The sequence below is a fragment of the Gouania willdenowi genome, chromosome 19, assembly GCF_900634775.1.
Source record: "Gouania willdenowi chromosome 19, fGouWil2.1, whole genome shotgun sequence".
Lineage (NCBI taxonomy): Eukaryota > Metazoa > Chordata > Actinopteri > Blenniiformes > Gobiesocidae > Gouania > Gouania willdenowi.
The window spans coordinates 9,361,962-9,385,669 of NC_041062.1; the positions used below are offsets into that span (position 1 = coordinate 9,361,962).

At 38.8% G+C, this 23,708-nt stretch overlaps 2 protein-coding genes across 4 annotated transcripts in view; both read left to right on the forward strand.

Moving 5' to 3' along the window:
* Positions 1 to 239: 239 nt before the first annotated feature.
* acsl5 (acyl-CoA synthetase long chain family member 5) lies at positions 240 to 9,924 on the forward strand. Its single transcript, XM_028475646.1, has 21 exons — positions 240 to 358; positions 1,718 to 1,894; positions 2,675 to 2,786; positions 2,863 to 2,927; positions 3,341 to 3,442; positions 3,523 to 3,622; positions 4,541 to 4,719; positions 4,804 to 4,836; positions 5,328 to 5,379; positions 5,461 to 5,534; positions 5,840 to 5,917; positions 6,465 to 6,599; positions 6,679 to 6,813; positions 7,277 to 7,372; positions 7,457 to 7,529; positions 7,597 to 7,685; positions 8,665 to 8,781; positions 9,238 to 9,381; positions 9,456 to 9,557; positions 9,632 to 9,703; positions 9,771 to 9,924. Exons 2-21 carry the CDS (start codon positions 1,739 to 1,741, stop codon positions 9,900 to 9,902), a joined length of 2,046 nt encoding a protein of 681 aa, XP_028331447.1. The 5' UTR covers positions 240 to 358; positions 1,718 to 1,738; the 3' UTR covers positions 9,903 to 9,924.
* Positions 9,925 to 10,995: 1,071 nt separating this feature from the next.
* The window catches only part of LOC114481148 (ankyrin-3-like), an 82,733-nt gene continuing 70,020 nt past the window's right edge, over positions 10,996 to 23,708 (forward strand). Inside the window, exons 1-2 of one of the 3 annotated variants that reach the window (XM_028475627.1) lie at positions 17,848 to 17,865; positions 18,134 to 18,180. Coding sequence is in view for 2 of the 3 variants with exons in the window: in XM_028475613.1 (XP_028331414.1) it covers positions 18,121 to 18,180 (60 nt within the window). In the remaining variant the exon portion in view is untranslated. Of the gene's footprint in view, positions 11,144 to 17,809; positions 18,181 to 23,708 lie in introns of those variants that run through there. The other 2 variants (XM_028475618.1, XM_028475613.1) reach the window with 2 other exon arrangements.

The following is a 23,708-nucleotide window of genomic DNA, read 5'->3' on the forward strand; positions in this document are numbered from 1 at the left end:
CGCAACCCCAGATGGGTTCCTGGCCCCAAGGTTGAGAACCCCCTGCTCTAAAGGGCCTGATTTGGCCCCCGGGCCTTGAGTTTGACACACATGCTTTAGGTCATCGTGGGTGTTTTGCTGCCCCTTACTGGTCAGTTCTGAGCTTTAGCTGTGTGTTCTTTTGCTATTAATAAAACAACGCGACCCTTGGATTAATCCAGGATAAAGAGTGTTGTAAAGGCAGGGCCGATTTGAACTCTGACCTTTTATCTTTTGCAGCGTTCCTCTGACACACATCGCTCCATGCTATCAGGGATCAAAGGTTTTTAACGATCTGTGATTACCTGTGAGTCCTCATCACACCTGAGAACGAGCACAGGTAAGAGCGACGAACGCGCTCAGAAATCCACTTCAAATGTGGGGAAACTCCCACAACGTGGAGAAATGTTTAGTATATTTTGTATGCGTATTATACCTGACAAAGTTATGACTTTAATGCATTATCTAATTAATGCCGATAAATGAGCTCGTTTTATTTGTGCATTATGGGAAGTTGAGGCCTAACATGTCTGGGGAATGCAGTTGTTGTTCCACTGTGCACGCTTTCCCGTGCAATGCAAAGTGTGCACGGACTTTAAATGGCGTTAAAGAGCAGCGTCCAGTGTGGATCACAAGAGGAAAAGAGCTCAGGACGTCACGTGACTAGTTTTGCTGACGTTGTATTTTGGCAGGAGAAGCCGACCAATATAATTTACCTGCTCTATCGAGTTAGCATTAACGAAGGAGAAAGTTCCATGTCTAACTTCACCATTCCAAGGAGTAAAGAACAATACATATCTGCTTCTTTGTAAAGGAAATATTTATTTGTAAGCACCTTGAACAAATACAGAGTCTTTGTTTTTGTTTGGCACAATATGAAACAGAGTTCCTTATACATTCTGTTCATATTACATAACACAATGACACGCGCAGATTAAGCAAAAAAATAATCATGATTAACTTAGAAAAAGATTGCAATTAATCTCAATTAAAAGTTTTAATCGTTTGACAGCATAATTTAAAAAAAAAATCATTTTGTGTATTTTTTTGTTTTTTTATTGTCATTTTATATATTCTCACATTCTTTGTTTTTATTATAGTATTGAGTCCTTTTTTTTTTTTTTTGGAGTGATCTTGAATGTTTTTATTCAGTTTATATCTATTTGTGAATGTTTTATATATATATATTCTGAATATTGTGTTAGTGTTTAGTCATTTTAATTTATTTTTTTGGTGTGTTGTTCGAGTAATTATGTATATTTTTACTCCGATTGTTTGTGTGGATTTTTTTGGGAGGTCATTTTGTGTATTTATCGGTTATATTTATATTGTCACTTGTATATTTCATAATGTTAAAATAGGATAATCTAGCAATAAATATTCAGGAATAAAAAAACAAAAAAAACAAACAATTGTAACAGTAGTGAAAGCTTGGTGTAAACATGCATGAATAGTAAAGCTGGGATGATGAGTCGTGTTATTAAAATGTCACAATATGCATCGCCAAGGGGTCCCTTTTCCCAAAGACTGTTGCACTGTATTGTTATCATGAGCCCAGTATTGTTTATTGTACGAGACGAAAGCACGTCTCAGCACTGACCAGCAGGTGGCAGCAGAGCAGCCCTGACGACATCAAGGATTGCGTTTTTTGACGTATTTTTGCAGCAAAGCGATCACTTAGTTTTCCGCTTCGTTGCAGAGCGGCCGCCGACCCAGAGCCATGGATTTCTTCTTCCAGCTTCTGTTTTCTCCTCTGCCCACGCCCGTCATCGTGGCTCTGCTGACGATCGCCGCCGTGACTCTGTTCCTGCTCAACAGCCGACCCAGTCCGCTACGGAGCCCCATTGACCTGCAGCACCAGTCGCTGGGAATCAAAGTAACTCACAGTGACAGTCAAACCAGATCAGAATGGTTAAAGAATCCTTGGTTCTCAACCTTTTCAGCCAGTGACCCCCAAAATAATCTATTAGGCAGGTTAAAAGGGAGAGCTTTTTTGGGGCCCATCCATAAAGTCAGCAAAATGATGATCCATTGTTCTATGAATCTGTAATAACCACATTTATTTATTCATCTGAATAATATCCACTGTCATCCAGGAAGTTTAGTAGTATTATTTGGGCCATGGTATTTAGTCATCTTAAAGATGGAAATCCTTGTTTTAATCAGAAATAAAATGGGTTAAAATTGACCAAAAATGATGGAACAGTTGGTGAAATGGGATTTTAAAAAACACAGATTGGTTAAAAGTTACAAATTAGAGTGGGTTCAAAGAGATTAAAAGTAACAAAAATGGATCAACGTATGCAACATTAGGTGGAAAAGTGGTGGAAAGGGTTTATAAGTGCTGAAAGTGGGAAAAATTGTGCAGAAAAGGCAGTGAAATTTGATGGTGAAGTGGCAGAAATTAGAGTAATGTAGCAAAAATGCATTAAAAGCAAGTTTGGTGTAGTTGCAGAAAAAGGGTAAAAAACAAAACAAAAATGGGCTCAAATATTTTTACATTCTTGAAGGCATCAAGCGACCCCCTCCCAGTGTCTCTTGACCCCAAGGTTGAGAACCCCTGACTTAATTCCTCATGTGATGAGTAACGACATCTCTAACTTAACTGTTACTTTAACGCTTAATTCCCACGGTGTGAAACTGTGATGTTTCTTAGGCTGGAGCGAGGAAAACGGCTCTCCTGGAGGGAAAAAACAGCCTGACATCGTATTTTTACAGTGAAGCTCAGACTCTGTACGACGTGTTTCAGAGAGGATTGAGGATTTCAGGTGATTTCATCTCCTCTAACACTAGAGGGCAGTGATTAATTCCTCTTCCTGAGCCGAGTTTGTTTCTGTGCTACAGGTAATGGTCCGTGTCTGGGCTTCAGGAAACCAGGGAAGCCCTACCAGTGGCTGAGGTACAAGCAGGTAAAGCTATAGTGGTGATAACATTTAAAGAATCATTTCTAGAAGATGGGTCTCAACAGTTCCCACCCTGTTATTTGGTAGTAGACAATTAAGCAAAGAAGAAAAGCTCTCCTAAGGGAGCTTTACTCTCCCTTAAACAGTGCGCTGACACGCTCTGGTGGCTGAAGTTAGAGAGTAATCACAGACAGTTAAAGACAAACAAATCCTGAGGATAAAAGTCCTTTTGTGTGGGAGTCCTTCAACAGTCCCTGATTTACTCGCTAACTTCAGCCACCAGAGCGTGTCAGCGCACTGTTTAAGGCATAAGAGGGAATACTGAATATTGGTTAATCACTTGATGGTTTTAGTGACTTTAGGTCGAACTGGTCTAAGTGGGAGCTCCAGCAGGTGAGTCACGCGTCTTTCCTCCCCAGGTGTCGGAGAGAGCAGAGCTGCTGGGCTCAGGCTTCCTTCACAAAGGCTTGAAGCCCAACTCTGAAACCTTCATCGGCATCTTCGCTCAGAATCGGCCCGAGGTGAGACGGCTCATTTGGAAACGTGCACGCGCGTGAACGTAAATGTGCACGTGTGAGTGATTGTGTGCGACTGTGTGCAGTGGATCATCGGCGAGCTGGCGTGTTACACCTACTCCATGGTGGCGGTTCCTCTGTACGACACACTGGGAGCTGAGGCGCTCGTCTTCATCATTGACAGAGGTTAGTGATGATGATGATGATGATGAGTAATCCCTGCAGCGACTGAAGATATTTGAAACTGTTCTCACATCATCATCATCCTCAGCCTGCAGAAATACATGTAAATATACAATTGACTATGGAACGCTGTCTGAGCATAAATGTGATATCCACCATTATTAATCTCTACTCGTGCTCAGTTTAGTTTTACTAGTGATGCAGAAACTGTCACCAGTTAGCATCATATGCTAATAAGGGATCGTAGAAAGTAAACTCAGGCTTGTCATTGGCTTACAAAAGTATTCCAACCAATCAGTGAGATGGATTTGCTCTAATCCCTCTTACTTAATGTACTGTACATTAGCTCTACTAGAAGAATCAACGTTTTACTAGTATTAATAGTAACACAAATTTATCTTTGAGTAGATCATTTTTCCATTACTAATAAGGTATTCTAGCGCACTAGTGTACCAAAAACCTTTACTACTAAAACCTTTTTGTTTACTATTACTCTTAAAATATCTCACTAGTAGTACAAGTAGTTTGTTTTAGTCTACTAGTAATACTACTAAAGCTGAAAGATTCACTAGTAGAGCTAATGTAAATGACCAAATTCAGCTTTCTGATTGGTTGTGCGACTTTGGAAAGCCAATGGTATGCCTGGATTTACCTTCCCCGCTATTAGCATGTGATGCTAATTACTGACACCTTTTACTTGATATCGCAATAGAATTTATGCTCAAACTGGCGTTCCAGCTCAGCGCTGAACCATGATTTCCCTCAAATCATGGTTCATGCAGTGTATCCCAGTGACCCGGAAAATAGGAAGAAGCGGGTCAGAAAATAGACGGAGAGATGGTTCATGTTGTCCTTTAGCAGACAGAGACCGTCGGGGTTAAGACGGCAGGTAAAAGTCTAACAAGTTGTTTTGTTTCCTAGCGGAGATTTCCTGCGTCCTCTGTGACACTCAGAGCCGAGCAGAAACTCTTCTGCAGAACCGTGAGAACGAGCAGACGAAGGTTCTAAAAACCATCGTCGTCATGGACGCCTTCGACCCTGAGCTGGTGACGAGAGGAGCAGAGTGTGGCTTGGAGGTGGTGTCCATGGAGGACATGGAGGTGAATAAATATTGTCAAACACCATTAGACTCACCAGTGATCAACATCTGCTCATACAGGATTAAAACATGTTTGGTTTTTCAGGCTCTGGGGAAAATCCATCGTCAGAAGCCGATTGTAAGTTTGGTATTTACTTACCTTAATCTGTTTGCTTCTCCTCCAATTCTTCTTTTATCTTACAGTATTCCTGTTTTTAAAGGTATTAGTTCACGTTCATTTAATTACATTTGAAAGCTTGTAAAATAATAATAAAAACAGTATATATAATAAAATCATGCCTAGCGCACCAAATTGCTTAGGGCTGGCCAGCCGGTAATGTACTAAAATAACTCCAGCCTTTCAAAATAAGACTAAATGTTTTTGTTTTGTTTTTTTAAACTTGAAAATAAAAATGAAAGCTTCCAACTTGTTAAACATGATTGAAGAATTTACATTGACAGAAACACCATAGCCTCCTTTAAATCTGTATTCTACCATTGAATGAAACCCTTTTAAAAGCCTGTATGTATTTTATTTTATTTATTTTTTTAAATTTGTGTTTTTTTTGTTCTGTGTAGAAACAGCTCCTGTCTGTTCCACAGTGAACTTCTCTTTTCTTTTCCCTTCAGCCTCCTAGTCCTGAAGACCTCAGCATCATCTGCTTCACCAGTGGAACCACAGGTAGAGAACCTCAGCTTTCTTTATTTTTACACAACAAATATGTTCATCACACTGTGTGTGTGTGTGTGCGTATGTGTGTAGGAAACCCTAAAGGAGCCATGCTGACTCATCAGAATGTGGTTTCTAATGCTGCTGCTGTTCTGCAGAGCTTTGAGGTACTTCTATATATGAATAAATAAAATAAAATATTCCTTTATTCGTCCCACGATGGAGAACTTTAAAATAAAATGCCTTTTCAGTCACTGTTTTTTTTAAGTAGTGATCAGTCATTTTGTTTTATTTTTTATTTTTGTTTTGTGTGCTTTGTTTCATGTGTTTTGTCATTTTGTTTATTTTTTGTTTGGTTTTGGTGTCACCTTTTTAAAAAAGATTTATCAAGCTGTTATTGATCCTGCAGGAACAAATCTGTGTTTCCTCTGCTGCTGCTTTTAAAAGCTTTAAAGTTTAATAATCTCCACAGAGCGCCATCGTTCCCACGACAGAGGACGTCAGTATTTCCTTCCTGCCTTTGGCGCACATGTTTGAGAGAGTCGTGCAGGTAATCTATATATCATTAGCTCATTCTTATTTATTTTAATGTTTTATTTACTTAATTTCATTTTCTTTTTAAATTTATTTTGTTTTTATTTACTTTATTTTGTGTTTTATTTACTTTATTTTGTTGTATTTATTTGAGTTTTATTATTTTTATTTACTTTTGATTTACTTATATTTTGTTTTGTTTTGAAATTTGTATGCTTTATTTTTTTTCTCTGCATTTGACCCATTTTCCCCGATGAGTGTTTAATTTGTTTTTATTAATGTACTTGTTTAATTGACTTTATCTTTTTTATTTCATTTACTTGTTTATTTTTATTTAAATTTCATTTTCCTTTTTTACTTTAGTTTCATTATTTTTTTAAACTTTTTATTTACTTATTCTATTTACTTTAGCCGTATTAGTTTTATTCACTTTTATTCTATTTTATTAACTTTACTACCAGTTTACAGTTTGTCCACCAGAGAGCGCTATTAGCTAAATAATATAAGTCTCATGGTTGTATAAGTCGCTCCCTCAGTTTAAAGTGAAAGTCTTTGTTCCGCAGACGGTGGCGTACGGCGCTGGGGCGAGGGTCGGATTCTTCCAGGGGGACATCCGACTGTTACCCGACGACATGAAGACGCTGCGTCCGACCATCTTCCCCGTCGTCCCACGACTGCTCAACCGCGTCTACGACAAAGTGAGGACCGCTCTACGTGTGTGCGTTTGTGTCTTTAATGCGCGTTTGCGTGTCTGATGTGCTGCGACGCTCCCTCCAGGTTCAAAGCGGCGCTAAGACGCCCTTTAAGAAGTGGCTGCTGAACTTTGCGGTGGAGAGGAAGTACGGAGAAGTGAAGGAAGGAATTGTCAGAAAAAACAGCATCTGGGACAAACTCATCTTTCACAAAATCCAGGTCTCACGTTGCTTTAAATTTCAGTAACAAGATAACACGATCACTAGTCCACTTATAACACCAACAAGCTCAGTAAGAAAACAGTCACAAGATGACACAATCACTCATCATTCTGTAACAAGCTAGGCAAATGCAAATTTTAGGTTAGTGTTAATGCTAGGCTAATGTTAATGCTAACGCTAAGTTAGTGTTAATGCTATTGTGAAGTTAATGCTAATGCTAGGTTAGTGTTAATACTCAAGTAATGGTAATGTTGATGCTAGATAATGTCTGTTAATGCTAGCTAATGTGAGTTAATGTTAATGCTAGCTAGTGTTAATGTTAGGTTAATGCTAATGATGATTAATGCTAGCTAATGCTATGTCAATGTTAGACTAAAGCTAGGCTAATGGTGGAAAAGCAGATGAAGTAAAAACTTGCCACGATGTCATCAAACACGTGACGCGCTGACGTTTTTCTCCAGGAGTCGTTTGGAGGTCGAGTGCGTGTGATGGTAACGGGCGCCGCTCCCATTTCTCCTCCTGTGCTCAACTTCCTGCGAGCTGCTCTGGGCTGTCAGGTGATGAGGTTGAGTTTAGATTGACGCATGTGGATTGGTCCACCTCTGACGCTGTTTCCTGTTCCCATCATGCACCTGTGGCAGATCTTTGAGGCCTACGGTCAGACGGAGTGCACGGCTGGATGTACCTTCACCACGCCGGGCGACGCCACCTCAGGTAGAAACACACACACACAGGGTTAAAGTGACTTTAATGATGGTCTGATTGTAAGATGTTCCTCCAGGACACGTGGGCGTTCCTCTGCCCTGTAACTACGTCAAGCTGGTGGACGTCGAGGATATGAGCTACTTCACATCCAATGGCGAAGGAGAGGTAAGGTGATGGTCCTGGAGGTATAAAGTCCTGCATTGAAGGCCATTGTGCAGCTCTCAGAAAGTCCGAGAAGGAGAAATTGCGTAAATTCAGCTTTTTTTCACAACCAGGCCACGGTTTGAGGAAAACAGAGAAGTGAGCTCCTGTTCTGGCGGTGTAAAGACTCAGATCGTATAGTAGATCAGTTGGTGACAGACAGTACATCCTGCTGCCACTAGCTGAGCTTTAGCTGATGAACACTCTGGAAACTGAGGATTTGTTGTAGAAGGAACACCTTAACTTTTGGTGTATCATTCCAACTGGTCATTGTTAAAACTGATGACTCATAAGAACACGTTTAAGTTAACAGTTTATTTCACTTTGTGTAACTTGTCCTTGTCACAACATAACATGATCACCAGTTGAACTGTAACAGCAGCAATTGAAAGTCCTTTATACAGTGGTCCCCATCCTTTTTTGGATCGTGACCCTATTTTGATGTAACAAATTTCTGGCGACCCCAAAAACATATTTTCTAGAATTAGTTTTTGATCATGTTTTATAATTATAGTGTCACAATTATAGAGTAGGAAGTATTATGATGCACCAGCTCAGATACTTTTATACTGCATTTTATTTGAGCTATATTGATATTTGAGAAAGTGAAAGTATGGAATAGTTGTTTAAGATTGTGCTGTTTTAATGTGAAAAGAATACTATTTTAAACATTTCAGGAGACCTCATTTGAAGTCCAGGCGACCTCACATGGGGTCACGACCCCAAAGTTAAAAAATCCTGACTTAAAGCGTCAGAAAGCAGTAACAAGATTACATGATCCGCAGTTACACCAACACACCGAATGCCGCAATCGCCAACCTAATGTGTCAGAAAATAGTCACAGGAGAACATGATCACCAGTGGAACTGTAACACCTACTGGTCTGAGGTGTTTAGATGAATGGTTTGATGAATGGATGCTGTGTGTGTGTGCATTCACTCAGGTTTGCATCAAAGGTAAAAACGTCTTCAAAGGTTACCTGAAGGATCCAGAGAAGACGACCGAGGCGTTGGATGAGGACGGATGGCTCCACACGGGCGACGTCGGGAAGTGGTTGCCGGTACGACGCCTCGTCTCCTGTTTGCATGAGCAGTCAGAGCAGCGGTCTCTGGCATTAAGGAGCTGTGAGCGTTAGCATTACCTCACAGCCTGGAAAGAGTAACTCCTTTAATCATAAGCTAAGTGCTAGCATTGGTTAGCATTAGTGTTATTGTAATGGCTTTGACGGATAAAGTTACCTCAAATCTCCTATGATCCAAAGAGTAGCTCTTGTAGTCACAAGCTAATTGTTAGCATCGTTAGACCTCTAATTATGCCTTTATTTACAGCTGTAATGCACTGAGCATTAGTATTGGTTAACATTAGCATTATTCTAACGGTTTTGACGGGACACTGTTGGCGTGTCTAACTGTTGCATTAGCATTATTTGATATGTGGAGACAAAATGGTGTCACTGAAATAGTGTCATTAGTATTTCTAGCCCACGTGTTGTTGATGTGCTACTTCCTGTGCGCAGAGCGGCGTGCTGCGGATTATCGACCGTAAGAAGAACATCTTTAAACTAGCCCAGGGCGAGTACATCGCACCCGAGAAGATCGAGAATGTGTACGTGCGCAGCGAGGCCGTGGCTCAGGTGTTCGTGCATGGAGACAGTCTGCAGGTAGGCGGAACCACCTGGGGGCGTGTGTAGCGTGGTGGGCGTTGTCACAGCGACGCTCTCTGTTCTGTGTTCAGGCCACGCTCGTCGCCATCATCGTCCCCGACCCAGAGGTTCTGCCAGAATTCGCCAAGAAGTTGAAATGTCTCGGTTCCTTAGAGGAACTCTGCAAGAACACGGTAGGACTGGAACGTCAGAAGCCAGAGTTATGTATGTAAGGATGTGGTAAATATACACACGTGTGTTTGTGCAGGAGGTGAAGAAGGCCATCATCGCTGATTTGACCAAACTGGGAAGAGAAGCAGGACTGAAGTCCTTCGAGCAGGTACGTCACCTTCATCCTTCCTTTAACCCTGTGTTGCACAGTCATCATCATCATCATCACTGTGCAGGTCAAAGACGTCTACCTCCACCCGGAGCAGTTCACGATCGAGAACGGTCTGCTGACGCCCACGCTCAAAGCCAAGAGGGCGGAGCTTAAAGCTCTGTTTCAGCCTCATATCGACAAAATGTATGCTCAATAAATCTGATCCTCCTTCCCCATGAGTTGACTTCAGTCTTTGTTCTTTAACTCTCCCTGTTCTCCTCATTCTGACCCCAGGGATATTTGCCTCCAGACAATCTTTTTGCAAAAATTGTTGACCAAGTTTTTTTGTGAGACACTGGGGGTCGCGTTGTTTCAGTACGTAACACAACATGCATACGTTGTGCAACACTTTAATGATGTCACTGAGTATATTAGGTTAAAATGAACTGTTGTTCATCACAAAACCCATAACTTTTAGAACGGTCACAGAATGGCACGATCGCTAGTCAAACCATAGCACCAACTGGTCCAAGCTGTGAAACCAGTCACTAGATAACCGTAACACCGACTGGTCTGAGCGCTCAACATCAGAAACCAGTTGAATCATGTTTAATGTCCAAAGCCAGTCATAAAATAACATGGTCACCAGTTGAACTGTAGCCATAGCGCCTCTGGTTGCTCACTGTGGTCAAAGCTGGAATTCTTACACTCAGATGAGTAACATTTGTGATTTTTGTAAAACAACTGTAGACGATATACTGCATTTATTTTACAAATGTCCAATAATTGAACTGTTTTGGAAAGATATGGAATATGTTTTATTAATAATTAGAAAGTTACAGTAAAACTGACAGCAAAATATGTAATTTTGTTGTACAAAAATATAATCTGATTTTACTTGGTAAATTCCACATCCATAATAAGTCTAAATTCCAGAAAACTAACCCATACTTTACAGCATTCAGCATTGTGTAAATATGTTAGTAAATAATCTACAATTTGATAAATGATTAATTTAAAGACTAGAAGACTGACTGCTTTGTAACCTCTTTGATCTCGATCTTTTTTAATCTCTATTATACATTGCCTCTTTATTTTTATTTATATATTGTGTATGACGTCAAGTTAGAACTATGGCTTTTTTTTCTACTGTTATTGAGAAGCATGAATATACTGTGCAGAACATTCAATAATAAAAAATCAAAAGCAGTAGATGGATGAGTGAGGGTTTGTGGTCATAATGTAAAGGCTGAGCGTGTATTGATCAGTGGGCGGGGCTCTGCTCCCAGGCTCTCCGGGAAACACACACACACATGCGCGCGCGCACACGCGCTCCGTTTTCTTGCACTCGGGGAATTGAACCCTCAGCCTCTGCTGAACAGGACCCCGCTGTGCGCGTGTCCCCCGTTTCACATGGCTTCTTCCGACTCGGACACAGGTGGTGACCACGAGCCTCAGGTAGGAAACGAGCGCACGCGCACACGCACGCACGCTGCACTTTAAATCGACACTTTCTTCAAAAGTTACACCTGAGTGCGTTTGACTTTGTGTTTTTGTCAGTTTTCTGTGAGCTCGCGCTGATTTCTGCTCACAGACGGTCCGTTACTGACCTGTTATCCACGTTAACGTCAAACTTACTACTTTTATTGGAGCAAAAAAAAAAAAAAAAAATCATAATTTATGACTTTTTTTTTTTCTGTAAAAGAAAAAAAGAAAAGTTAAACAATCTGACTCAGTCCTTACAGTTTACCTTAAAAATAATAAGAAAAAAATATATACAAAATGTATGAAGCTAGATGATGCCAATAAAACCAAATATATTTTGCCGAACTAAATATTTGTAATAAAAATGAAAAGAAAGAGAAACACAAAAGTGTAACTAAAATATTGAATTAAGTGTAACTCAATGGGTGTTTTTTTCATCCACATCATCTTCCTGTATCACCTGGTGTTCAGGTGAGTTAGTGCCACCTAGTGCACAGGAGGAGAAACAATCACAGCCTTTTTAAGGTTTTTAAAGGGTTTTAAAATGGTTCTAGTTACTGACTTACTGGTAAAACTGCTGACTGTGCGTTTATGAAGTCTCTGCTGAGAGTCGTAAACCTGTTGTTTGTCTTTCTGTGTGTGTGTGTGTGTGTGTGTGTGTGTGTGTGTGTGTGTGTGTGTGTGTGTGTGTGTTAGTCCATTAATGGTTGACCACTCGCTGGGATGTTAATGGTGTAAATGGGATCCTGGTTGGTTATTCGGTGAGAGCCTGAAGCTTTATTGTGGCTGAGCAAACAGTACGAACACACACACACACACACACACGCACACACACACACTGTCCTCAGACTTGCTTTATGTGTGTCTACATGTGTGTAGTGTTTTTCTCGTACTTGGTGGCGTCTGAACGACATCATTTGTTGATTGTTTACGATTGTGTTTACAGTGATTTTTTTTCTCTGCCAACGACACACAGTCAGTCATCAGATAACACAGACACCAGTTTGACCAGAACACCAGTGAAGGATTGTCCCCTCTTTTTAATGAAAAATCTGTAAACTGGTTTAAACTGGTGTATAATGCTTTATAATAATTAGTCCTACTGATACATGTTTATAATTGGTCGTACTGGTTTAAAGTGGTTCATAATGGGTCATACTGGATTATAGTTGTTAAAAATGTGTCCTACTTGTTGATAGTGGTTTAAAGTGGTTTATAATGGATTCTACAAGGCCTGGGAGATAAAAGGACAACAATATATATCACGATAGAGGTGTAATTGATAAGGATGTCTCGATACAGCTTTTTCATTTTCGATATGATACCGATATTGCAGCCTTGCGTATCAGCCGATATTGATCCGATATCAGCATGATTCATACATCCCTTTTTTTCTTTTCTCTCTCTTTTCTCTAATAAAAAATTAATAATTACTTATTTTGTAGTGTGGAATGTTGGAAAAGGCTTGATCAAGTGATGTCACTCAAACAGAGAACAATAGTCAGCAACAGTAGGGATGAGAAAAACTGACCCATTTATTATTAACCAATTGGTTTCGTACATTTTAACCTTCAACATAATATCTACAGTATTCTACAATTGAATAAGATAAATAAAAAATGAATTGGGAAAAAAAAATCGGAAAATCCGGAAATTTGAATCCGATATTTGTTTTCAGGCTAATATCGGACCGATATCGATATCAGATCGGGACACCCTAGTAATTGATATCAATAGAAAATATGTGCGATAGAACGTTCAATAATTTCATTGAACTCCAATAACCCGGAAACTGCCCCTGACTCAGAACCGCAAGGCATTCTGGGGGATGTAGGCAGAGGAACCGCTTAAGCCGCTCCAAAGTAGCTGTGTTCATTAGTAGTTTTCATGTTTTAACACCTGAAAGGATGAGTCGACAAAGTGAACCAGTCCAAGATCCTCTGGAAACTCCACTAAAGCACGCTAAGCTAAGCTAAGCTAAGCTAACCCACCGACATACAAGACTGTGCTAAGTGCTAATGCTAACCGCTTCATAAAAGGATGAGACCATTAAAACGTACACGGTTTACGGTCATCAAACCACAAAGAGCCACTGATTTACTCATGGTCAGATGTAGCCTATGTATGGAAGGATAAAAGATAACATGTAAATACATGTTTAGTCTAAAACTAATGTCACTATTCATCTGTCCCAACTTGTGAAACGCAATATTTTTTATATGATGTTTCATGTGATCACAGACAAAGCTGGTACATTGGACAGTAATGCAACTATTAATAATAATATGATACACTTTTCAAATCCGTTTATCATTCGTTCATTCGTTTTTCATTATGTAACAAAAACGAAAAAACTCATTATTTGATATTTGTTTCCAAAACCAAAAAGACAAAACGGAAAACGCCTTGTTTTTCAAATTCAAGCTCTTTTGCTTCTGTACAGAAAACAAAAAACGGAAAAGGAACACCTTTATTTGTTTTCTCCATTACCGATTTGCCAAAGTACGTGACCAGGAAGTGAAGCGTTACACATTCCGAGATATCTTTAGCTCTGCAACACTTAACAGTCGCTAAATCCTCCGAAATGCCCGTGAGGAGGTTCTGTGCCCAACACCAGCTAAAGCAAAAAGGACACGTATTGGATGCACAGTTGGAAGCAGCGATCTTGTCATGCCGAACTTCTGTTAGCATAGTTGTTAGCGTCGGATGAGAGTACACTTCCGGGTCACGTACTTTGGAAAATCGGTAATGGAGAAAACGAATGAAGGTGTTTGTTTTCCGTTTTTCATTTTCTGTACAGAGGCCAAAGAGCTTGAATTTGAAAAACAAGGCGTTTTTTCCTTTTGGTTTTGGAAACAAATATCAAATAATGAGTGTTTTTTTTTTTTTTCGTTTTTCATGTTTTTGTTACATCATGGAAAAAGAATGATGGCATTCAGACAAGCCTTTAAAATCCGTTCATTAATGGTGTGGTGCTTTTTGTTTCCATGGTGACGTAAAGACGTCCGTCACCGCTCGTCTCCGATGAGACCATTTGAGGCCTCGAGACGACCCGTGTTAGCATTAGCATTGTGTTGTCATTGTGTAGTCAGTACAAAGAGAGACTGTGTGTGTGTGTGTGTGTGTGTGTGTGTGTGTGTGTGTGTGTGTGTGTGTGTGTGTGTGTGTGTGTGTGTGTGTGTGTGTGTGTGTGTGTGTGTGTGTGTGTGTGTGTGTGTGTGTGTGGTTAATGAGGGTCTTTCAGTCACTTACGGCTGTATTTGTGTGTTTATTTTCCATGAATGCGTCGTCGTCGTGACGACTTCTCCATCCACAGTGAGACACAATGGAACCATTTAAAGCTCTGAGACCATTAATCAAGCATTTCTGCACCTTTTTTCTATTTAATGGCAGAAATATTAACATTACACTCAGTGTTTAGATGAATTAAAGATGAATGTACCTGCTGGTGTATCGCTTCATTTGGTCGTAGTTACAACTTGAGGCCAGGCTTTAATGTTCTCATTCAGTGTTTACATTATTCTCAATCGACAGAAGCGAGGCTTTGATGTTGTTTATTGTGTGTCTGCATTAGTGGTTTTTTAACGCAATCACTCAGTTTTATAGTTTTTACTTCATTTGTCCTTAGAATCAGTCACAAGATAACATGATCACCAGTCAAACTGTAATTCCGACTAGTCTGAGCTGGTGTTTGCAAGACGTAGGATGCAAAAAACTACAACAAAAAGCACATTATACAACACAAATACAGAAAATGACTTTAAAATATACAAAGTTACACAAGAACTACCAAAGACAGCGACAAAAACACAAAACAACACTTAATACTCAAAATAGACACAAAACAACAGAATAAACCTCAGGATCACTAAAAAATCACGCAAAACTAAAACAACATAATTACACAGTCACTTCAAAAATAGACAAAATTACACCAAAACTACCAAAAAATGATGACAAAAACACAAAGCAACACTTAATGCTCAAAATAGACACAAAACAACAAAATAAAACTTTACAGGATTACTACAAAAACATGCAAAACAACAACACACATACATAAATTATCTTCCAAAATACAAAAAAATCACACAAACTCTACCAAAAACAACGACAATAACACAAGAAACACTAAACTACACAAAATTAATACAAAAAAAACTAAAAAATCATTTGTAAAAGGATACAAACTGAGAGTAATAAATAAAATGACCAGAAAAACACACAAAAGAGCAACAGAGATGCAGAAAAAGTTGAGAAAACTTCTCACGTTGAAGAAAAGGAACTTCAAAGCACATAATGAAAGCAAAAATGCACAAATGAAAGGAAACATCTTCAGATGATCTTTTACTTCATCTGGAAAGACGGCGTAGAGATTAGAGCGTTTGGAAGAAATATGAAACGGCTGCTGCACAGATTGTCAGAAGGAACAAAAACATGAAATAAAGGAGTATGTACTACTTTATGTTTGTTTGCTTTTTGTGAGGAGTCGTTAATAATAATGATCAGTTATTGGTTGTTAGTAATCAATCATGCTTCTCTTTAGAACGAGTCTGATGCAGAAAAATGCTCAGACAAGCGCACACATGCTGACGCACACACACCCACCCACAGCACATGATCATCTGTCTCACACACACACACACACACACACACACACACACACACACACACACACACACACACGCACACACACTGTAAATGTTTGTTCATTGGTTCACACAAGCCTCAGGCTGGAGGAGTTTTAAGATGATTTAAACGTGTTTAAAGGTGCTTTGATTTTTCTTGTGTAACGTCCATTTAAATCTGATGTTATTTGACCTTGAACAGGCTGAGAGAGGTCACTTACGGTTGATTTTCACCATAGAACGTTTTTTGTTTAGTTTTTAATCACCATGGGTTTAGCTAGGACTTAGAGAGAAATCCCGGACAAGCCCCCGTTTTTTTTTTTTTTTTTTGTAGTTTTGGTCAATTTCTCTTGTAGATGAATAAAGTAATCATCAATCATTTACTTTTTTTATGATTAATAGTGATGCACCCTTATGGATTATATATATTACAAGAAACTTGAGGTTCTGCACTCGACACAAATTTAAAAAACACAATAATTCGGTGACCCTCAGATGTGTTCATCATGAGCAGCAGTTTGTTGTTGTAGTGTTGATCTGTGGCCACCAGGGGTCAGACTTCTGTTAGCCATTAGTGCCTCTCTTTTCTTTTAAAAACCAAATAAACATTTTCAGTTTTTGTTTATTTAAAAAAAGAAAAAAGGTGCTTTTATGCTAAAAAAACCCCCTGAAAAATAAGGTATTGTTAGAATTAAAATGTGTTGTTAATGATTGTGCTTGAAAAGCCATATTAATATTATTGTAGTATTATAATATGTGTCTTATATGATAATCATCTTTTATTTTTATAATATTGCATTTTTATCTTCCTGTTTGAAATAATTATAATAAAATGGAGATAAATGAAACAAAACATATGTGGCAGTTCGCTTTATGTTTAGATAAATAAAGAAACATGAAGATTAAATGATCACTATATAAGATAAATGTAAACAACATTTTAAAAGCTTGATAAATAATAAAACAAGAAGCTTAGCGACATTTTTAATTATTTATTATTATTATTTGATTCGGAATAAAAAGGAATTGGACAAAAGAAATTGATTTTTTTTAATTTTTTTTTAGCATCGCTCATTGTTTCTGATTTATTCAGACGTGAGATCAATGAATGGAGACTATGTAGAGTGTGTGGATGAAAGAATGAATGAATGGATTAATGAATGACAAATGTTAAACCTTATGTTGGCACAGTTTAATGATTGATCCTGTTCCTACAGATAAGACGAGACACACACACACACACACACACACACACACACACACACACACACACACACACACACACACACACACGCACAGTTTGTTCTCGGCACATTCTGAACATTTACACTTAAACTATGTATTCATAAAAACAAGCTCCCATGCGTGTTCCAAACCTTTGCCATGTTTGTCTGAAGTAATGGAACAGTTTATACCTCATTACTTTATGATACTTTAATACACAGTACTTTAAAATACGCCAATAAAATATGATTATATGCAGTATACCATTTTTAAATATGAAGATAAAATATCTAAGAATCATTATTCATTAATAAAGAATGAATACGATATAAATTATGTAATGTTCATTTATAATATAGATGAGAGCAATTAAATTAAATCAAAACATAACTAAACTAAAATGTTAATAAGTAAATAATAAAATCATACTTTTAATAAACAAATAAACATTTTACTGACCTGTTTGTGATGAGTAAATTAAAAATGTTGACACAAAAGCAACAAATACAAGTATATTATATATTATTTGATGTTTTCAGATAAAAATGTCTTAGTTTTGTTTTAAAAGTCAAAATTTGGGAGAGAAATCTTGGTTTTTCTTTTTTAGATTTTTTTTTTTTTTCTTTCATTTTGGACCAAACAAAAGTTTAGAAATGATCTGTATGAGTGCGTCACTGAGCAAAGACATCTAAACAATAGAGCCGCTCCTCCTGTGAGACACACACACACACACACACACACACACACACACACTTTGCTATTTTTACTCCAGCCTCCGCGCTGCAACGTTTTGTTCTGCTCCCACTTGTGGAGTGTGTGGGTGGAAACCAGGGCTGCCAACAGGTGTGTGTATGTGTGTGTGTGTGTGTGTGTGTGTGTGTGTGTGTGTGTGTGTGTGTGGAAGAGAGGCAGCCTGGGATGGAGGGTGTGTGTGTGTGTGTGTGTGCGTGTGTAAGGGAGAGGCTGGGATGTGTGAGTGTGAGTGAGCTGCTCTAAGTAAACGCTGCTCATCGATGTTGGATTAAAACCGACTGTGGATGCCTTTGTTTGTTTGTTTGTTTGTTTTTGTGTTTGTTTGTTTGTGTGTTGGACTCGACGATGAGTGACGAAGGGAAAGACAAAAGGAAGTCGACTCCTCGCAGGAAGAAAGGAAAGAAGGTAGAAGCTTCGAGCATCACTGCTGTGTTTTCTTTGTGCGTGATTTTTTTTAATGTCGATCAGACGTGGGAAAAAGAGAAAGAAAAAAAAAAAAACATGGCTCATGAGCCACATGTGGCTCCTGGTCCAATTTTGTGCGGCTCCCAAAACATACATCATCGATTCAAGCAGCTTGTTTATTTACATCCCTGGAACGTCAGGTGTTATGACCATCTGAACAACGCAATAAGAAAAGCTCTAGTCGACACTCGGGTTGTCAGTAATTGTCGGTAATTGTCAGTAATAATCGTCATCATCATCATCATCATCATCATCATCATCATCATCGTCTGTTTATTGCTTTCTGAAGTGTGTGCAGCGCGTTGATGATGTCATAGCGTGTACATGTATGTTTCATTCTGCGATGCTGAATCAGGATCAGACCAGTGCGAACGTGTACACACCCATAGTGTTCACTAATGTACACACCCATAGTGTTCACTAATGTACACACCCATAGTGTTCACTAATGTACACACCCATAGTGTTCACTAATGTACACACCCATAGTGTTCACTAATGTACACACCCATAGTGTTCACTAATGTACACACCCATAGTGTTCACTAATGTACACACCCATAGTGTTCACTAATGTACACGCCCATAGTGTTCACTAATGTACACACCCATAGTGTTCACTAATGTACACACCCATAGTGTTCACTAATGTACACACCCATAGTGTTCACTAATGTACACGCTAACCTTAGCTTAGCTACAATATCACATTACGACTCAGCGTAATGTCCAGAAGTCCTGAAAGGCGTGACTCATTTCCTCCACCAATCATGACTTCATTTTTTAATGTGGTCTAAACTGATTTCACACTGTTTTTAGTCCAGTTTCTCACTGGTTTTAAATCGGTTTCACACTTGTTCTTGGTCTGGTTTCATATTGGTTATGTTCCACACTGTTATATATATATATATATATATATATATATATATACAGCAATGGTTTCACACTGGGTTTGGTTCTGGTTTTAAACTAGTTCTACGCTGATTTTTGGTCCAGGTTCTCACTGGTTTTTAATTTTTTTCTTCTGGTTTCACACTGATTTTGAAATGGTTCCACACTGGTTTTAAAACAGTTTCACACTGGGTTTTGTTTTGGTTTCTCGTTGGTTTTAAACTGGATTCTAACTGGTTTTACTCAGTGGTTTTCTTCTGCTTGGTTTCCTCTGCGTTCAGACTGGATTTTAGACTGACTGGGAACAAATTGGTTTAAGACTGGTTTCACTCCAATATTTAGATTGGTTTCACAGTATTTTTTGTGTTGATTATCTGCTGGTTTCAAACTCATTTCTGTACTTGTTTCAAACTGGTTTCACACTGGTTTTATTAACTGGTTTCACACTGGTTTTATTCAGATGTGTTAAAATTGTTTCACACTGGTTTTAAACTGATTTCAGGCTGTTTTAGTCTGATGTTTTAAGACTGGATCCTGAGGAGTTTCACACTGGTTTTGTTCTGGTTTCCCATTGATTTACATTGTTTTGAAACTGGTTTCACATTTTTATTGCCAAACTATTTAGAAATGGTTCCTGTCTCTGAGTTTGGAGGAAAAATAGAAGCCGTTTCTATTTTTCCGTTTGAATGTATGAAGATCAAATCCCACAGATGTCAGAGTTTGTTTGTTCTGTGTCATTGAGCTGCAGTGAGAGCAGGAAACGCTGCCTCAAGCCTCGCTTTCACATTAAATCAGTTTAGTAGAGATGTTTAGATTTATGGGGCAGGATGTGAGGCCTGGACTCACAGAAACACACTCTCATTCCTCCAAAATAAAGCTCAGGGAAAATAATTCCATTCCTCCAAAATAAAGCTGACATTCTTCCAAAATATAGCTCACGGGAAATAGTTTAATTCCTCCAAAATAAAGCTCAGCGAAAACACTTGCAATCCTCCAAAATAAAGCTCACATTCCTCCAAAATAAAACTCACAGTCCTCCAAAATAAGGCCAACAGAAAACGGTTACATTCTTCCAATATAAAGCTCAAGGAAAACTCTGACATTCCTACAAAATAAAGCTCACAGAAACACTTGAATTCTTCCAAAATAAAACTCACAGAAAACATTAACTTTCATCCAAAATTAAGCTCACTTTCCTCCAAAATAAAGCTCACAGAAAACACTCACATTCTTCCAAAATAAAGAAAACACTCACATTCCTCCAAAATAAAGCTAGCAGAAACAGTCACGTTCCTCCAAAATTAAAGCTCAGGGAAAACTGACATTCCTTCAAAATAAAACTCACAGGTACGCTTGCATTCCTCCAAAATAAAATTCACCGAAAACATTCACATTCGTCTAAAATAAAGCTCACTTTCCTCCAAAATAAAGCTTAGAGTAAACACTCACATTCCTCCAAAATAAAGCTTAGAGTAAACACTCACATTCCTCCAAAATAAAGCTCAGACTTCTGTTAGATTGGGAGAGGCAGTGGGAGGAAGTGGAGCTGTTGAGGGCGGGACATCGAGACGTTTCTCAGAAACTCCGGATAGCAGCTTTAATGTTCACCTCGTGATCATGATATTTTGTGACGGTGTCAGTTGGTGTTCAGGCTTGTCTGGTGATCATGTTATCATGTGACTCACTCTATCTTCATCTAAGGTGGAAGTGTGTTTTTATTGTGTTGTGAAGAAAACGTGTGGGGTATTTGATCAAAGTGTCCTCAGTAGAACCAGGCTGATGGTTTAAACCTGGTTCAGCTAAGCCGTCTGTGACCATGCTGGCTTTTACCATTTCATCAAACTCTTCTCAGCTTCAATCTCTGAGCCGAGCCAGCTGACAGTGTTTAGCGTAAGTGCACGTCCTCATAAGACCCACGAGATCCATCACAGATTTAATGATTAGAGACGTGAAGGCGAATGCGCTGCAGCTCTTACGATGAATGAGAAGCCAATAGAAACCAATGCTGAGACCAACAGGACGTGACATCATCTGCTACTGAGCAGTGAAAATAAATGTCGGACACGTTCAAAAAAAAAAAAAAAAAAAAAGGACTGACTGTAGTTTGAACATTTTAAAACTAGTAAAGGAATAAAGAAGGTGTTATTTAGTCAATTTACCATAACAAACAACTCGAGCATGTGATCACATGCTGCAGGTACAGGTGAGCTGTGCACGGGAGGTGCGTGCACTGCGCACACATCCCTTAAAGCGATAGTGTATTAGGAGCGTTCTGCCCTGAAGCCCCTCCCTCTCTGTATATTCACAGCTTTCTCATTATTAATCTCTGATCAATGAATGGACACATTTATACCGTGTGTTAAACGGAGGCGATGGATACGCACGTATATATTATATTGTATATTATTACTGGTGGTTTGAACACATGGAGACTGTCATATCTCATTAAAACTACGGTACACATTAAACATGTATTAAGACAATGATTCTGTCGTCATTTGTATGGATTTAAAGGTTCAGGTTAAACCCTGAGCTGGGTTTGATGAAATACCCCTCTGGTTGTGATTAATGTAAACACTGAGTGACAGCATTGAAGTGTCACCAGTTAATCTGATGACCAAATGAAGTGATCCACCTACAGGTGTACAACTGCACTCTGTGACTGTTCACCTGTTTTACTGTTTCCTGTGTATTTTGCATATGTTTCCTGTCTTGTTTGTTTTGTTTCCTGTCTTGTTGACAAACACTCTAGATGAGTAACAAACTGCTGCCTCAGCACATTCAGCTTTACGTCCCATCAGCTGTTTCTGCTGCTACTCTGCGGTCCTTCCTCTTCATCAGCAGGTGAAAAACCCTTGATTTACTGCCGATGCAGAGGAAGAAACAGACGACCAGAGCTGGACAGCGACCAAACAGAGAGGGCGTAACGAGAGGAGAGAGAGTGACGTGATGTGAGCGGAGGAGACAGAAAGACACAAACACAAATGAGACAAATGTGCAGCGAAGGAAAGAAAGAGAAGAGAGAGATGGAAAGAGGGAAAACAACAGGAAGTAAAGTGGCCGAGGCAACGTTGTTAGCTTGGATTTAGCACGCGATGTGTCAGAAACTTGTCATGGTGTGTCTTATAATAATTAGCAGATGTTCACCTGTTGGTTTACTCCAGTAAAAAAAGTTTGCTTTTCTTAAGTTCTGTGATTATTTTTTTTTTCCGCCTTTGTGATGCATCTGCGTTAAAGTCAGATCACACCGCTCGTTTGTCACGCGCGCACACACGCGCAGATAAATAACGTAATGATCAGGGGTATCAGAGTCATTTTAGTTCAAGGGCCAAATACAAAATCATTTGATCTTAAGGGAGCTGCAGAGTTTAGGTGAGAAAACGAGCAATTTTCAACATTAATTTTGCCAAGTTTGCACTTTACACGAAGTATAAATGATCCATAAAGTATGTAAGGCAATAAGTGACAGATATCAGTAAATGTTATTTATTTTAGGACCAATTTTTACTTAATTTGGTGAAATTATGTGAAATAATTTCAGGCAAATTGAATTCTTTGAACAATTTGAGATTTAAAGTGACTACAGTCGTTTGATAAAACACTTAAAAATTGCGATCTTCCAAATATTGTTGTGTTTCATTTAATTTGTGTATTTAGAAAGGCTGCGATATCTACAACTGAAAGATTTGGTCATTTAGACAATAATTTGGGTTTTTTAACTTTCTCCTGCGGGCCGAATTGGATGGTCTAAAGGGCCAGATTTGGCCCCCGGGCCTTGAGTTTGACACGTGATCTAGGTGGTACTGTGGTTTTCCGTGATCACGGAAAACAGCTGTAAAATGCGTAAATAACATTCTGAAATGAAAACTGAAATGGAATCGAGGAAATTTAGAAACAAAGGAATCTCAGTCTCTAATCGACGATTTTTAGTGTAGGAGAAATGAAGCTGACTGAACATTCTGTGGTTTTTGTGCTGAGGCAGCATTGGCACACACACACACACACACACACACACACACACAGAGGATGGAGTGGATGCGGTGTATCTCACTAATTGGCTGGACTTTGTGCGACTCAGCAGTGAAGCTGCACAGATTTGTGTTTCTATTATTTCTCTACGGGTCTCACACTTTAATATTCATCTTTTACCCAGAAAGTTCTAGTCTGTAATATTTTGTCTTGTCTTGTTGCTAAACTTTATTCAGAATAATCTAATCTCTACAGATAAAGTAAAACTAATGAAGTTCAGAATAATGTAATCCACTTTTGGTCAGATTAGGGTCTCCTTCACACAGAGATTAGATTAGATAACGTTAGATTAGTAAATATGAGATAAGATAGATGAGACATAACATGGGATCAGAAAAGTTAACTCAAGAAAAAATTGAGATAAGTTTAGTTGAGATCATGTAAGTTGAGGGTAAGATGTGATGAGATAAGGTAAACTGAGATTACTTAAATCAAGATAAGATAAGTTGAGGGTAAGATGTGTTGAGGTAGGATCATTTGAGATAAAGTAAACTGAGATAAGATAAGTCGAGATAAGGAATGTTGAGATAAGATAAATTTGCATAATT